The sequence below is a fragment of the Acanthopagrus latus genome, chromosome 19 (assembly GCF_904848185.1).
Source record: "Acanthopagrus latus isolate v.2019 chromosome 19, fAcaLat1.1, whole genome shotgun sequence".
NCBI lineage: Eukaryota > Metazoa > Chordata > Actinopteri > Spariformes > Sparidae > Acanthopagrus > Acanthopagrus latus.
Window position 1 is genome coordinate 22,860,903 of NC_051057.1, and position 16,021 is coordinate 22,876,923.

At 42.4% G+C, this 16,021-nt stretch overlaps 1 protein-coding gene across 3 annotated transcripts; it reads right to left on the reverse strand.

The window, feature by feature from the left end:
• Positions 1 to 1,094: 1,094 nt before the first annotated feature.
• Positions 1,095 to 11,622, reverse strand: cip2a (cellular inhibitor of PP2A). 3 transcript variants are annotated; one of them, XM_037080040.1, is made up of 22 exons: positions 11,506 to 11,622; positions 11,164 to 11,285; positions 10,193 to 10,340; positions 9,689 to 9,801; positions 9,436 to 9,530; positions 9,240 to 9,336; positions 8,758 to 8,880; positions 7,848 to 7,993; positions 7,594 to 7,669; positions 6,868 to 7,107; positions 5,791 to 5,953; positions 5,567 to 5,714; positions 5,321 to 5,420; positions 4,730 to 4,848; positions 4,307 to 4,475; positions 4,103 to 4,177; positions 3,702 to 3,812; positions 3,368 to 3,564; positions 3,011 to 3,124; positions 2,819 to 2,901; positions 2,406 to 2,545; positions 1,095 to 1,474 (listed from the first exon to the last, which is right to left on the reverse strand). In XM_037080040.1, exons 2-22 carry the CDS (start codon positions 11,263 to 11,265, stop codon positions 1,328 to 1,330), a joined length of 2,706 nt encoding a protein of 901 aa, XP_036935935.1. In that variant the 5' UTR covers positions 11,266 to 11,285; positions 11,506 to 11,622; the 3' UTR covers positions 1,095 to 1,327. The 3 variants fall into 3 exon arrangements, with proteins under 3 accessions (XP_036935935.1, XP_036935937.1, XP_036935938.1); XM_037080042.1 differs by having other exon boundaries at positions 11,511 to 11,613; XM_037080043.1 differs by having other exon boundaries at positions 11,164 to 11,266; positions 11,506 to 11,590.
• Between the last annotated feature and the right edge of the window lie 4,399 nt (positions 11,623 to 16,021).

A 16,021-nucleotide genomic window follows, 5' to 3' on the forward strand; every position in this document is an offset into this window, starting at 1 on the left:
CGCTCAGCAAAAACAATCCCACATGAAGAACTCTGTCAGTGTTTCTTCTGTAAATTCTGACTGTAGATCAAAAGAAGGAACTGTTTTTGTGTTTTCAAAGTAAATATGAGAACAAATGATAGAAATATAAGTAAAAAGTAACGAAGTACATTTACTCAAGCTTTGCACTTGAGATGCATCTACTACACTTCCACTTCACACTTTAACTCCACTTTTTAACACTTTGAGAACTTAAGTTAACAGTTTCTTTGCAGATTCTGAAAGTACACAATATATTAAACAAATACATTATAATCATAGATGAAGATACAACTGTATTGATCATAGACATGTTGATTTATTGTCAATGCACTTCAAGTATTTCACTTATAATAAGGTGTAAAACATGCATCTCATCACTCACCTGCTCAAGTGGAGCCTGCAGAATCCAGGAAGCATCTTCAGCATCATCTAATCATCTTTTATTCTCAAAACAAAGCTGTAGTTTTTTTTTGCCTTCTGGAGGAATAAACAGCGGGAGTTTCAGAGACAGAGAACCAGAACCAGAACCAGAACCAGAGTCTCTGCTGAGTGCTGAGCTGACTCAGAGGTCGACCTCTACTTTATGGTGAATATGCAGTAAAAGTATTCAGACCGTTTGTGGTCGATAAACACTTGTGTGTAAGAAACGTGAGGGGAAACATTTTCTATCAAAGTCACTGCAGAAGAAAATCGATCAGGGTTTCTGACTCTCCTGGAAGTTACAGCGACCAAACGAGGCATAAACACAACTCAACATAATATATAACAACATTTTGAAGTTCCACACTGACCCTGATCGAAGTTGCTGCTGCCGTCATTTTCTTCTCCACAAATTATTTCCGCAGGAGAACATTTAGAAATGAACAATTCAGCTCGTTGTTGGAGTTTCCTTACTGTAACTCTGTCCTGAGCGTTTTCTCAGATTTCCTCTGTACAAAATTGCATCAAATGAGATTAAATCGGATCAGTTTCGAGGTTTTGACACTACGAGCAACACGTGCATTTCCAAGAATGCCAACAAAACTGTATAACATCGGCTCTGACTCACTATTCAAGACACATGCACATATATATTTAGACTTTCTACAGATCCATCATTTATTTACCAAACGACAAAAACACGGACACACACACACACATTTCATTATGACTGGACTCTAAAAATACAAGTTTAGTTTAGTATGTTTCATTAAGCTTGTTTTATTAGGTGTTAAAAAACTTCTGGGGAGTTTAAAACATTAAAATCATGGTCCATAAAGGTTTAATTTATCTATCCATCGTCCTCGTGACTCATCTGAGCCGTTAATCAGAGCGACAGGTTGACGTCACTCTTCATCTTGCCGCTGCTGAGGCTGTGGATCATCGAGATCATCGCAGAGTGTTTGTTCAGCTCGTCCTCCTTCTGCTTCAGCTTCACCTCCAGCTGACTCTTCTGCAGCTCCAGAGACGACGCCTGGACGAGAGAACATCCACAGGGTCAGAGCTTCTAATCCCTACAGCGCCGCCACACACTAGGATTTATCAAATGTCAATTAAATACAAAATAAATTACTTAAAAAAATGAAACAGTAATAATGAACAAAGAATAAATTAATAAATTATAATAGAATAAAGATTTGATTTTGAATTTTAAAATGAATTAATACTATAAATAAAAAAATAATTTACACATTTTATTAAAAAGTTCATTAAAAAAGAAAAAAAATGATTCATCAAAAATGTATAAATGAAATTGGGGAAAAATGACTTAATTTTAAAATTAATAAGACAAAAATTAACCCCCCAAAAATGATGAATAATAATACAAAAAATGAAATAGTAAATAATAATAAATAAAATTTGAATGAATTAATACTTTTAAAAATAAATAAGACTTCTAATTAAAAAAGAAAAAAGATGATTTATCAAAACATGAATAAATAAAATTAAAAAAAAAACATTTTTTTATAAAATAATAATTACAAGAAATAAAAATAATCATGATTTTTCAAAAATTATTAATGGTTTATAAAAAGAAAATTAACTTAAAAAGAAAATTAGATTGTATTTATCTAAATATCTACATCAGACTGAACGTCTGACATTTAAAGTCCAAACCTGAGGAAACTTTGAATGTAACTTAATACATTTACCCAAAAACTGTCAGTAAGTACCGATGTGTGGTACTTTATTCTTCCACTCCTCTGATCTCAGAGGCAAATATTGTTTTTCTCCTTCTGCTCATCTGTCTGACAGCTTTAGTTACTAGTTCACATCACACACTAACAAGTAGACAGATGGCAGATAGATACAAATAAATAACCTGTATGTGGTTCCGGACTAAATTATAACATCTGATGCAGCGTTTCATGTTCTTTTAGGGTTTGTGGTCTCCTCTTCTTTACCTTGATGCTGGCGTCCTTCCTCGCCTGCTCCGTCTTGTTCAGCTCCTTCCTTAAAACATCCACCGTCTCCTCCAGTTCTCTCTTCTCTTGATCCTTTTCCTTCGCCTTCTCCTCCTCCGCTCTCAGTTCACCCTGCAGACCTGGCAGGAACGAGGCGAAACGTTTAAAGAAGCAGGTTTGGGTTGGATGCGTGTTTTGGGTCCACGCAGCCTCAGGTTTTTAGACTAAACAGAGCCAACAGTGTTTTTTTGTCAGTTTTAGACGTCGGTAACACTGGAGACATGTGGACACAAGGCGTAAACAAAGCCAAAGATTACACATCTCAAAACATGTTAGTGTGAATGCAGCTTAAGTACTAATGAAGACGGCTTTGCACAGTTTAACAAGCCAGCCGAAGCAGATGTCCAGCCAACCTGCGATGTCTCTGTTCTTCTTCTGTAGATCTGACTGGAGAGACCTGATGTCGTCCTCTCTCTCCTCCAACAACGACGCCAACCTGACAAACACACACAGAATTTGGAGAGCGTGCTGCTGACTGATGTGTTACCTGTATCTATGTGAAAAAAAACAAAGATGCAGAGATAAATAACACCTCAAAGTATTACTTTTCATGCTGCAGCTGTAGCGCCTCGTGGTTCTTCCTCAGAGACTCGCTCTGTTTGGTGAGCGAGATGTGAGCCGTCTGCAGCTCCTTCAGCAGCCGCTCGCTCTCGTTGAACCTGAGCAGAGATCAACCTGTTACATACCTGAACAGAGTCTGCGCATCATCGTACTGAAGCCTGAAAAGCTGTTTAAATCTGCTCATTTTAAGTTCAAACTGTCAGAAAAGTACATTTGTTGTTAAATCTGAGGCCTTTTTGGAAAAGAGCTGAATTAAATGTTTTTAACGCTCTTCATGATCTGCAGATACACTGATTTAGATAAATGTGTCTGTTCCCAGCTCCAGCCTGTCTGCCTCTGACCTGTTGAGCAGGGCGTTGTAGGCTCCTTTGAGGGCCTGGTGCTCCTCCGAGTCCTTCTGCAGCCGGGCGTTGTGCTGCAGCAGCTCCTCCATGTCGGCCTTGGAGCGCTCCACCTCCAGCACCTGGGTGCTCAGCTCACCCTGCAGGTCCTCACGGCGCCGCTCTGCCTCCTTCAGCAGAGCGCCCAGCTGACAGGCCTGCAACAGAATCACATGTCAGCAGCAGGAAACACTGAGTCAGCTCTACAGCGTCTGTGGTTTATATGACATATTAACAAAATACTAGAAAAGAAGAGCATTCAGCCGTATTCCTGTAACTCCTGTGTGAATGTTACCTCAGCCTCAGCTTGAGCTCGCTGGAAGCGATACTGAGCGATCAGGCGGTCGGCCTGAGAGAGAGCCAGAGCCTTCGCCTCCAGCAGGTCCTGCAGCCGATTCTCCTTCGACTAACAGAGGAGACATGACGAGATGTGATGGTTCAACCAATGTGTGCTGTTAAGTGATTTAATTTCCTGTACAACTATTCTATTGTTTAACATGAGTTCTTGATCTAAAAAGTAGCTACACCCTAATAAATGTGGTTTCATCCCCCCAAAAAAGAAAACATTTCTCTCGAAGATGAAGTTCATTGAAGTTATAAGACGTATAAAATTCTCAAGAGACTCAAGTGAAGAACAGCAGCTCAGTAACTGCCACACTCACATGCAGCTGTGATTCTTCTGACGAGTGTACTCACCGCGAATGCGGAGAGCTTGTGTTCATAAACGTTGATGATGTCGGACACGTGTGAGTCCTTAACGTGTTCCTGCAGCTGCAAACAACATCAGAAGAACGTCAGAGAAAAAAAAAATGCATTTCACGGTCTGTGATGCTGAAAATAAACAAGCAACGGTGTGAAACAAAGACCTTTGCAGTATCAACACACAGAAACACTTTCTACCTCTAAGCCGTTCTGTATCTTCTCAACCAGACTGTGGATGCTCCGACTGGAACCGCTGGAAGAGTCCAGTACGCTGGGGGGCGGGACTTCCTGCACTGCAACACGTTTGACGGACAGCTCAGACTCTCTCTGGCGGTAGGCGTTGTTGGCGGCGATACTTTCTCCCAGACTTGAGAAAAAGACTTGATTAATTCAGAGTGGAAAACTCCAATTCACATAATCCATTTCAGCAGCAGCAGACGTGAGGTTTGTACTGCAGCACTGCAGTACAGCACTGTGCATAATGAGAGCTGCATAACCAGGAAGTAAACCTGAAAGCTAGAAAATATTTGTGTTTCTGCCAGGTGAGAAATTCTCATTAGACTCAGGCACATTTGTTTTTTTTAGCTCTTCTTAAAAATCTGTTTCCAGCAGGCGACTCACATCAGCGAGGGGAAGTCAGGGAGGGGCGTGGCTTCAAACAAGAGGGCGAGTCCAGTCTGCACACGCTCTCTGTGGTGGGACGTCAGGGCGAGAGAGAGCGGCGTCACGATCCTCTGGTCCTGAAACACCGGGACAGAGAAATGAACTAGATTAACATGGCAGCTTTGAAAACAGAGTTTACAAAGAGCTTTGACAATAAGACAAAAGCAGGAACAAATAAAACCTCAGCAGAACACAAATAAGAATTAAAACCAGAAGGCAGTGTAGAAAATGTTAGAACACAAAAAAGACAATATGAGTTATTATGAGTAAAAGTGATAAAAGAGGCAAAAAGACAAAGAAGAGTGAGAGAAAAGAAGTAATGCAATGAAACATATAAAATAATAAAATCAACAAAGAACAATGAGAAGAATAAAAGGACAATAAATAGATTAAAAATAACAAATAAAAGCAAAAAGGGACGGTAAGACAAAAAGAAAAAAGACATCACAAGGGAGAAATAAAAACAGGTACACAGACTCAGAGCAGTAAAAGGAAGCATGAAGAGATGTGTGTGTGTGTGTGTGTGTGTGTGTGTGTGTGTGTGTGTACCTGTAACATCCTGTAGAAGCTGGTCTCCATGTCTTTCACCTGTTGCCTCAGTTTGCTCATTAACTCCAGAGTCTTCAGCAGAGCTTCTGCAAACACCTGACTGAGACACAAAGATTCAACTGATCTGGCTGAGCAGTGAACCTGTGTTGTCGTTTTACAATCTCCTTTATAAACATCAACTCAAGCTTCTGTTAAGTGAAATATGTCTGCAGGCGACTATCAGGAGACCAACAGCATTCTCCTCACCTGAGGTCGTTCTCAGAGCCGGCAGGGAGGCAGGTGAGGGGGCTGTTGCTATGACAACAGGAGAGGAGGGACTGAACCTGCGAGAGGCAGAGCTGAGCGCTCACCTGACGGGACACTACGGATCTGGTGGAGTCCTCAGCGCAGAGGAGTGGAAGAGTTAAAGCTTCAAACACAAACAGAGAAGCACACAGACAGCAGAGCGGCACAGTCGGGTCAAAGGATATCGAGCAGCAGGCCGGTGACGTGTGTGATGCGGTGGCAGTGTTTCCTGAGGTGAGCGTCTCCCTGTGCAGGATCGAGGCCCTTCAGCAGCCCCAACAGGACTGGAAGCAACATTTCTACGAAGCTCAGCACCCCGTCAGACACACTGTCTCCTCCCAGCGCCTCCTGGGCCGAAAGCAGGAAGGACACATGGAAATAAAGAAGTGAGAAAATCAAATGTTAGTAGCTGCAGGGGGCCTCATGATTTTTTTTTTACTGTAAAAGCACCTTGTTTGTTTCAACTCCTTCTTTACACAGATGTATTTTACGACTGGAAGTGCAGCTGAAGGCTAAGTCATCTTTGAAGTGTTGTTTTTTTTCCTTCTGGACTTGAGCAAAGGCCGTATGTAGCAAGATGAGAAAATACTGGCAGAATCACCAATCCTACAGTCGACTGAGTTTACTATACTTCACCACCATCTTTTGTCCACAAGGTGTCGCTAGAGACAATGAAAAACATCAAAGTTCCTGCTGAAGTGTTCGACTACACAGAGCTGTGTCTCCACACCAGCTGACTAAAACCTCCATCGGCCCACTTTTACCTGGAAATTAGAGCATATACAGGTTTTCTTTTTTTTCCCAATGCAGATACATTGAAAACTCTATTCACATTGTCAGTGGAGGAATCAAACTTTCTGTTTTTTCCCCTTGTGTGTTCTGTTCATCATCGTGAAGGTGCCAGAAGAACAGAGACAGGAGAAAGCAGCAGATCATCAACATGATCTTACACCTTTTATAAAAAGTCTTGATCAATAACCTTCTGAATTAGACATGTTGTTTTTCAGGAGCTGGGATACTCTGAACAATGTTCAGGCTGCTTGTCAGTGAGATGTTAAAAAACCAACAGCCTTAATTACACAAACAGGGACAAAATTAGTACGTTCAACCTGGTGCTGTGTTCACATCACCACTGAGCCGAGCTGCAGGTAATGAATACCCAAGACTACTGCAGGGTTGAGTGACCAAGGAGAGATATACATTCACATTGCACAGTAAAACCAGATGTGAGCTGTGTGAGGGTGTATCAGTGTCTGCCGTACCTCCAGCAGCTCATTCAACAGCTGCAGGGACTTGAGCGAGCAGGACTCGGCGCCCTCCACAGGCGAGCTCAGCCACTGCACCAGGGCGAGTCCAGGCTCGGTTTTGCGCCCGCCGTCCAGTCCTGCCGCCTGTCTGCGGCCTGCAGCTCTGAGTTTTGGCGCAGCCGGTTTGAAAACCACCTCGCACAGCAGCAAACGCAGCCCTGAGACACTGCACATGGCCAGGAGAAGCTCCAACACCTGCAAACAACACACACACACACACACACACACACACACACACACACACACACACACACCATAATGACACTGTGATCAGGATTATTCACCACTAAAAAGACATTTTTGTTGCTAACACAATTTCACTGCACTGCACCTGCACTACAGGTCATTTTCTGACTATTACCTATAATTAGGAGCCAGTTTTAGGCCATCAGGTGTGCAGGAGGATGTTCACTTCCTTCCCTTCAGTCTTTCCACTTATATGCTGTCACTGCTCTACTGTCTTAGATCTAATTAAATAAAAATAACTGTACTCAGTCTCTTTCACCACAGAAAGTTGTTGGTTACTGCAGCTGCAGAGCCCCTGTTCAATGCACCACATATCATTCTAACTATCGAACACAAATGACACATTGTAGTGATGGTTTCAGTGTTAGTGCAGTCAGACAGTTGTGTAAAGTTACACACAAAAATGTTTAACATGTGTGGTTTAGCTCATCTCACCTTTGCTGCAGAGTCTGGGTCTTTTGACTGCAGCAGTCCCAAAACTTGAGACACACATGCTGAGAAGTGCTGATACCTTGAAATTGTAAAATAAATAAATAAATAAATTGAATTCACAGTCAGGTCAATGGGGCCTAGATGAAAAACATTGAGCAGTCTCTGTTAGAAACCAATTTTTACATATATGTGTGTGTGTGTGTGTGTGTGTGTGTGTGTGTGTGTGTGTGTGTGTGTGTGTGTGTGTGTGTGCTTACTTAGTGAGGTAATCTGCTATCTTGGGGTTCTTCAAAAGGTCGACTAAAAGGTCAACAGAGTATTTTCTCGTCAGTGTACCGTCACCATTCACGATGATGTTGAACACAAGCTGGAAGGTCTGATGGATGTTCTTTGCATCAAAGAGCTAATGGGAAAGAATGAAGATTATTTTCAGTGTTGATAAAAACTGAAGTGAAAAGGGGAACAGAAAGAGAAAACAAATCGTTGTTTGTGATGTTGAGATAAGAAAAAAAATTCTCACCAAGAAATCACACATTAAAAATAGATATTTTGTCATAATTAACACTCAAGCCCAGAAAACGAGACATTTGAATACTGGTCTATTTAAAGGGTTGCAATATGCTAATGGCAGCACAGATACCTTAGTTTAGTGCATGTTTGAGCTAACTCTGAAGTGACAAAAGATTTTCAGTCAATCAATCTTTATTTATATGGCGCTTTTCATACAGATAAAGTATCTCAAAGTGCCTCACAGAAATAAACAAACAGCAGAAAAAGAGAAACAGCAAAATAAAGTCAAGAGAAGTTTTACCAGAGAATTCCAAAATACACAACTCAAAAGTAGCTATGGATATGGGTGCATGTGCATGGATATGCAATAAAAGTCAAATGAAATGTGTGAAATTATTATTATTATTTGGGGGGCAAAATTAAAAAAAAAAAAAAAAAAAACACACAAAAAATCAGATATATCACAGAATAAACAATTAAGTGAAACACTAAAATATCCCCAACTAATTTTGAGAAGTATAGATGAAACGGCAAAGTGGAAATTCTGTAAATAAGATCTGTTGTCAACTGGGAGATCAGATGCAGAAAAAAAATGAGCCTCCACATGCACACGGTGCATCAATGCGAACAGATCTCAGTAAAGTGTTTCCCACCTACCTTCTCTCCAACCTTCTCATTCAGTGTGAGGCTGGCCAGTATGGACAGAGTGAACACGACCACAGTCAAACTGTTGTGAGCCAGGAAGTTGATCAGAGTGCGATAGAACGGCTTTACGTTCTCCTACATGAATACAGAAACACGCGATTTACCCACAAGAACCAAGCTGAGGTATTTAAAACTCGAGGTGGCGAAATGTATTGATTCCAAGATGCATCGCGATGAAGACGTGGATGCTCATTGTACATATATATATATTATATTAATCTTTTTATTTCAATGGCTTCTATGTCATTGGACAAAACATGTATTCCTACATGGTTTGAATGAGAAAAAAAGTGCAAATTTTCCTTAAAAATAGCCATAAAAAATTGAAAAATTCAATAAAAAGAGGCATGTCTCATTCAACCAGGACAGGAAGACATTTTAGCAGAAATATTCGATCCTTTCTTTGTCTTATTCTGTGTAGCTTACTGACTCACCAGAGACTTTATGTGGCTCTGCACTGAGTGGTTGTCCCGACAGAGGTTAGCCATGAGGCCGAGGCACGGCATGATGATGTCGTCATTGTGCGACTGGCTGTGGCAAAAAAACAGACGTAATACATTTAGTTTAATGTCAAACAAACACAGCAGTACTTCAGCTTCACTGCTCTGAGATGTGAGAAGTGGCTCTTACATATTGGTGACGAGAAAAGTGATGAGCTCATGGATATAGTTTGTAGACTGGAAGATGCGAGTGTTGTAAGTCAGTTTCTGCAGCACCTGCAAACACTGAATGATACGTATAAGACAACAGTAAGACAAACGATCCATCACTGAATAAACAGAGCAGAAAATTACTCAAAGTAAGCTCAAGCGTGAACAAACATATCTATTTTCTTTTTGGAAAACAGAGAACTAACATGTGCAGCTCTTTTCAACAAACTTACCTGCAGTACCAGGGGTTCTCTTGGTGTGGCACGGTGGCAGTGGATGACAGAAGCCAGGGTGCTGGTGAGGTTGTAGCTGCTGTGAAGAGTCTCTCGACTGTCATCATCACAGGCTGAAGTGAAAAAACAAAGCTGGAAATTCACTTTTCTGCCCCAGGAATCACACTCACTGACAGAGTTGTGTTCTACTTTCACACTGTTTCATTATAGCGTGTCAGAGAAGTCACTATACATTGAGAATTAAGTAACTTTGCAAACAAGTGTGTTTGTAAGACTCATGACTGGTGACACTGTGTGTGTGTTTGCATTCAATATAATAATATTCTCATCTTGATGGTTGTGTGAGATCCTGTTTATGTGCATGTGAAACTTTTTGTGTCAGGAGCTTTCCTAAAAGCTAACCAGGTGACAAACCAGGGCAATAAAATGACACAAAAACACCAGAGCATTTATCTTATGGTGCATGTGGTGCGAATATGTTGTACGTATGAAGCTGCACTCTACCTAGCTGTGCCAGCAGGGAGATGATGGAGCTCGTCAGTGTCAGGCTGGTGTTTGGGTTTCCAACCAGCTCCACCAGCCCACTCACACACTCACTGGGCAGAACCTGACCTGAGGACAGCAACTGGTCACATTTCAGGCTTGAAACCTCCTGCGAACACACACAAACACAACATGCACATGTAGGTACACACAACTGAGGCAAGATATTGGGGACTGCAGCTGCAGCTAACTGTAACTGCTATTAACTTGTTAGCTTAGTAAGCTGTGCAGCTAGCCAGACTATAAGGGAGTCTTGGTGTTTACATCACCGGCAAGAGAGAAAAAGCAGTGTTCCAGGCTCAGGGCGAGATGATTAGCATGTTAACTTCAGTAAATATGTCTGCCACACCACTGGAAGACGACTTTGACGTAGCACGAAAACTATTGTTTCTTCACTGTGTTGTTTAGACTTTTATTCATGCCACATCGGGGAAATTCACTTGTCACAGTAGCAGGTAGACAGACACACAGACATACAATAAGTATAAGACTTTAAAATGAATGAATAAGAGAGAAAAGCTAAAATTTAGACATTTTGATTTATCTTTACATGTTTAAATCCAACATTCTTACTAACGGCACCTTTAAAGGAACTTGAACCATCCTTGGAACATTTTGCATCTTAACAATACAGCACAACAACAATACAGGTGTGTAGATAATCATTCTGCTGTCCAGTACTGTCCCATTTCTGAGGGTGAAGATACAGTCCAAGTTTGTGTCAGGGGGCATGTTAGCTAACTTTCGGACTCATGGAACTAATTGTTTGTATATTTATGTGTGTCCTGTTCAGACAATCCCCCATTTTGTACACAGTGGATGCCAGTTTACTGCAGAGTGATTATGAACGGTTCAACCTCTGGGATACTGTCATCACCTGTGTAACCAAACCTCTCTCTGTTAGCTGTCATGAGGCAGACAGCAGAGCTCACCTCCACTTGTTTCTGTAGCTGGGCTGCGTTCTGTGCTGTCCTGCCGTCTCTGTACTGCTGGATAGCCAACAGCAAAGACTTCAAACACGTCGTCATGTCCATCCTGTGGAGCGAACCTGCTTCTTTAAGGGTAAAACAGCGAGACGGCACATCATCAGCGGTCAAAGCAAAGTTACTAACATGTTACAACAACGTCCATCTTGGATCTCTAACTCATATTGCTAACACTAGCTAACAATCCTAATTTTCTATACGTTTCATGACACCAACAGATTAAGCAAAGTTATTCAGAAGTGTATGTAAATGTTTGACCGCCTTCCTTTTATCTTAAACGAGACATAATTTACATGTGAAGCTTTTTTCCTTCTTCGAGAAAAATCAACAACAACCGGCTAAAGAAGAGCGACTTCCTCCCGCTCCGAGCTTCGAATGAGAATGGACCAAACCATCTACGAGAGAGGGGAGAGATAACCGATTAAATCTACATCGATCGAGTTTATTTGATTTGTGTAGAAAATAGAAGAATACGTTCAAGTATTGGGTGCGATTTAGTTTCAAACCAAAAAATACATAAATGTTAAATGCATACAAATACATATATAAAGTCAGAGAAATAAAATGACTCACCCTTCTTATACAAGACTAGGGATAAGGGGGCGGGGCATAAGCCAGCCGTTGCACTTCGGGTCTGATTCCAACCAGGCGTTGCGACAGAACCACGGGTCTCCCATTCATTTTTAATGTGAGCGGTGCGTTTTCGATGCGGCGCGGCGTACCGCAGCGGCGGCGAAACTCACTTGCCACCTTTCTTGTCCAGATTAATCTCTTTTCTTAAACTTTATTTACATAATTCAGTTGACAACAGTTAACAATTCACCAACAGCTGACAAGGTCGATCATCTAGAAAAACAGAGGCAAAAATAATAGACAGGGATTCAACATGACACCATGGTGTTAATTAATGGTGCAGTGTGTAAGAATTTAAAATTTATCAAAAATGACTCGATTGTCAACAGTTATGAAGTTGTTATGAACTTATGTGTCTGTATTGTGTTGTAAGGATATCTACTGAAGTTAGCACGCTAATGAGTTAGCCCTCCTTCAGTCCAAAGCTCCAGTGCTGGCAGTGTAAACATAAACACTTCAGTGGGGCCCTCAGACCACCGAATGAATGGCTAACCGAGTAGTAGCTAATAAAGTCTACTGTTAGTAGCAGTTAGCAGTTACCCCCTTTTGTACAAATTTAACAGATGGCTAATTCTTGCATATTGCACCTTTAATTATGATACTGAATCTGGGTGTAGAATTGTCATTATGTACTTTACATTAAAACCTTGACATTAATTTAATTGTGAATTGAAAAGAAATGTTAAAAGCAATCAAATCATATGAACTGATCCGCTCTGTTTTTAAAGAAATGATCAGGGGAAATATATAAAGAGAAAGAAGTTGCTACTTTCGGGCTTGTTTTTATAGAGCATTTTTGCTTGATTCTGTCGAGAGATCTGGCAAGATTGCTCATTATAACGTCACTGCCTTAAGGAATCACTTTTTTCTTTATTTATTTTATCCTCATAATTTAAAACTGACTCATTTTGTAAACACCTTTCATGTGGGTCATCTCTGTGTTTGTGAATCTGAATGTTTCTCAATAAAGTTATTTGAAAAAACTCCCACTGTAAACAAAACACAGCTAGTAGCATTTAAGCTAGCTGCTCTGTGTCGAACGAGCTGAAAACAGATATTTCAGCTGAAGGGCAGCAAATTATTGCCTTTAAATATTAAACAACGATGTCTGCGGTTGACAGTTTGAAAGAGTTTGTGAACGAGCGGCTGACTGCTGCCGCTGAGGAAATATTCGGAGTTTTTAAAAGGATGATCGTCGAGTACGAGGAGGAGATCGACCGTCAGCGCAAACTGCTGCACATCGTCTGGAAACCTGAAGGACACGTAAACAGGACGGAGCTCCCAGAGGAACCTGTCTGTAAGGAGGAGGAGGAGGAGGAGGAGGAGGCTCTCCGTGACCAGGAGAGGAACCAGGAGCCTGTAGAGATTAAAGAGGAGGAGGAGGAACTGTGCAGCGGGCAGGAGGGGGAGCTGCTCGTCCTGAAGCTGGAGGCTGATGAGGAGAGTGGACCAGAACCACAGGCGGACCACCAGCGGCTCCATCAAGTAGCTGAGAGCCGACAACACCACGACCCAGACTCAGGATCAACCACAGATTCAGAACCGGAACAGAGAAGACATCACAACCCTCTGACGGGCCAGACGTTTTTCAGATGCGACGTCTGTGGGAAAGATTTTAAATACCAGACCACCCTGCAGGTACACCTGAGGAAGCACGCGGGCGACGAGCCGAACGTGTGCAAACTGTGTGGGAAAGACTTCCAGTTTGGAAGCAGACTGAAGGTGCACATGAGATCCCACACGGGAGAGAAGCCGTACTGCTGCAAGAGCTGCGGGAAGACCTTCGGCTACAGGGCAGGACTGATCAAACATGCTAGGGTCCACACAGGTGAGGAGGAGAGTTAGAGACACACACACACAGGTGAGGAGGAGTGTTAGAGACACACACACACAGGTGAGGAGGAGAGTTAGAGACACACACAGGTGAGGAGGAGAGTTAGAGACACACACAGGTGAGGAGGAGTGTTAGAGACACACACAGGTGAGGAGGAGTGTTAGAGACACACACACACAGGTGAGGAGGAGAGTTAGAGACACACACACACAGGTGAGGAGGAGTGTTAGAGACACACACACACAGGTGAGGAGGAGAGTTAGAGACACACACACACAGGTGAGGAGGAGTGTTAGAGACACACACACACAGGTGAGGAGGAGAGTTAGAGACACACACACACACAGGTGAGGAGGAGAGTTAGAGACACACACACACAGGTAAGGAGGAGAGTTAGAGACACACACACAGGTGAGGAGGAGAGTTAGAGACACACACACAGGTGAGGAGTGTTAGAGACACACACACAGATGAGGAGGAGAGTTAGAGACACACACACACAGGTGAGGAGGAGTGTTAGAGACACACACACAGGTGAGGAGGAGTGTTAGAGACACACACACAGGTGAGGAGGAGTGTTAGAGAGACACACACACAGATGAGGAGGAGTGTTAGAGACACACACAGGTGAGGAGGAGTGTTAGAGACACACACACAGGTGAGGAGTGTTAGAGACACACACACAGATGAGGAGGAGAGTTAGAGACACACACAGGTGAGGAGGAGAGTTAGAGACACACACAGGTGAGGAGGAGTGTTAGAGACACACACAGGTGAGGAGGAGTGTTAGAGACACACACACACAGGTGAGGAGGAGAGTTAGAGACACACACACACAGGTGAGGAGGAGTGTTAGAGACACACACACACAGGTGAGGAGGAGTGTTAGAGACACACACACACACAGGTGAGGAGGAGAGTTAGAGACACACACACACAGGTAAGGAGGAGAGTTAGAGACACACACACAGGTGAGGAGGAGAGTTAGAGACACACACACAGGTGAGGAGTGTTAGAGACACACACACAGATGAGGAGGAGAGTTAGAGACACACACACACAGGTGAGGAGGAGTGTTAGAGACACACACACAGGTGAGGAGGAGTGTTAGAGACACACACACAGGTGAGGAGGAGTGTTAGAGAGACACACACACAGATGAGGAGGAGTGTTAGAGACACACACAGGTGAGGAGGAGAGTTAGAGACACACACACAGGTGAGGAGTGTTAGAGACACACACACAGATGAGGAGGAGAGTTAGAGACACACACACACAGGTGAGGAGGAGTGTTAGAGACACACACACAGGTGAGGAGGAGTGTTAGAGACACACACACAGGTGAGGAGGAGTGTTAGAGACACACACACAGGTGAGGAGGAGTGTTAGAGACACACACACAGGTGAGGAGGAGTGTTAGAGACACACACACAGGTGAGGAGGAGTGTTAGAGACACACACACAGGTGAGGAGGAGTGTTAGAGACACACACACAGGTGAGGAGTGTTAGAGACACACACACAGGTGAGGAGGAGTGTTAGAGACACACACACAGGTGAGGAGGAGTGTTAGAGACACACACACAGGTGAGGAGGAGTGTTGAGACACACAGGTGAGACGTCTTGTCATCCTGCTTAACTGACTCACAGCACTTATTACTGATTTTAATTTATTCTGCATTCTTTTCTTTACCTTCCTTGTCAATGCAATTATACTTTATAGCTTGAGTTACTAGTCTGGTTGAGCTATAGTATACAGTACATACATACATACATACAATTCACTTGTACTGTTACTTCTGATACATACAAATGTAACTGTATTCTGGCAAAGTTACAGAAAGAAATATGTAATTAGATTACAGGTACATTGAGTCAAAAGGGGATTGCAATTTTCCAAAATAAAGCATGATATACTCGTCCGATGCGTCTTCTCTTGTCTTTATCTGCATGTTTGGTCTTGATGTTGCTCAGAAGTAACAGAAAGTAATCAAGTTACATTAGTTGAATATTATGAGACATGAATAATGTTGCTGACTACATTTTTCATATCAGCAGGCTCAGGGAGTAATTGATTACAGGTAACAGTATTACATAATTAGGATGCATATAAATGTAACTGTGTATTCTTAGTATTTCCTAGGATTACATCGCTGACTACACCTTTAACAGGTAACCTGTAACTGTATCAGATTGCTGTTTGAAAGCGGCCTGCTGCTGCGTCGCTGTGTGTCTGTAGATGCTCAGAGCTGCTTCTGTGTGTGGAAACTGTGGTTAGACCAATGAGCATAGTCTCAAAACCCACCGCTGACTTTTCCGCTTTGTCATGTGTCTTTGT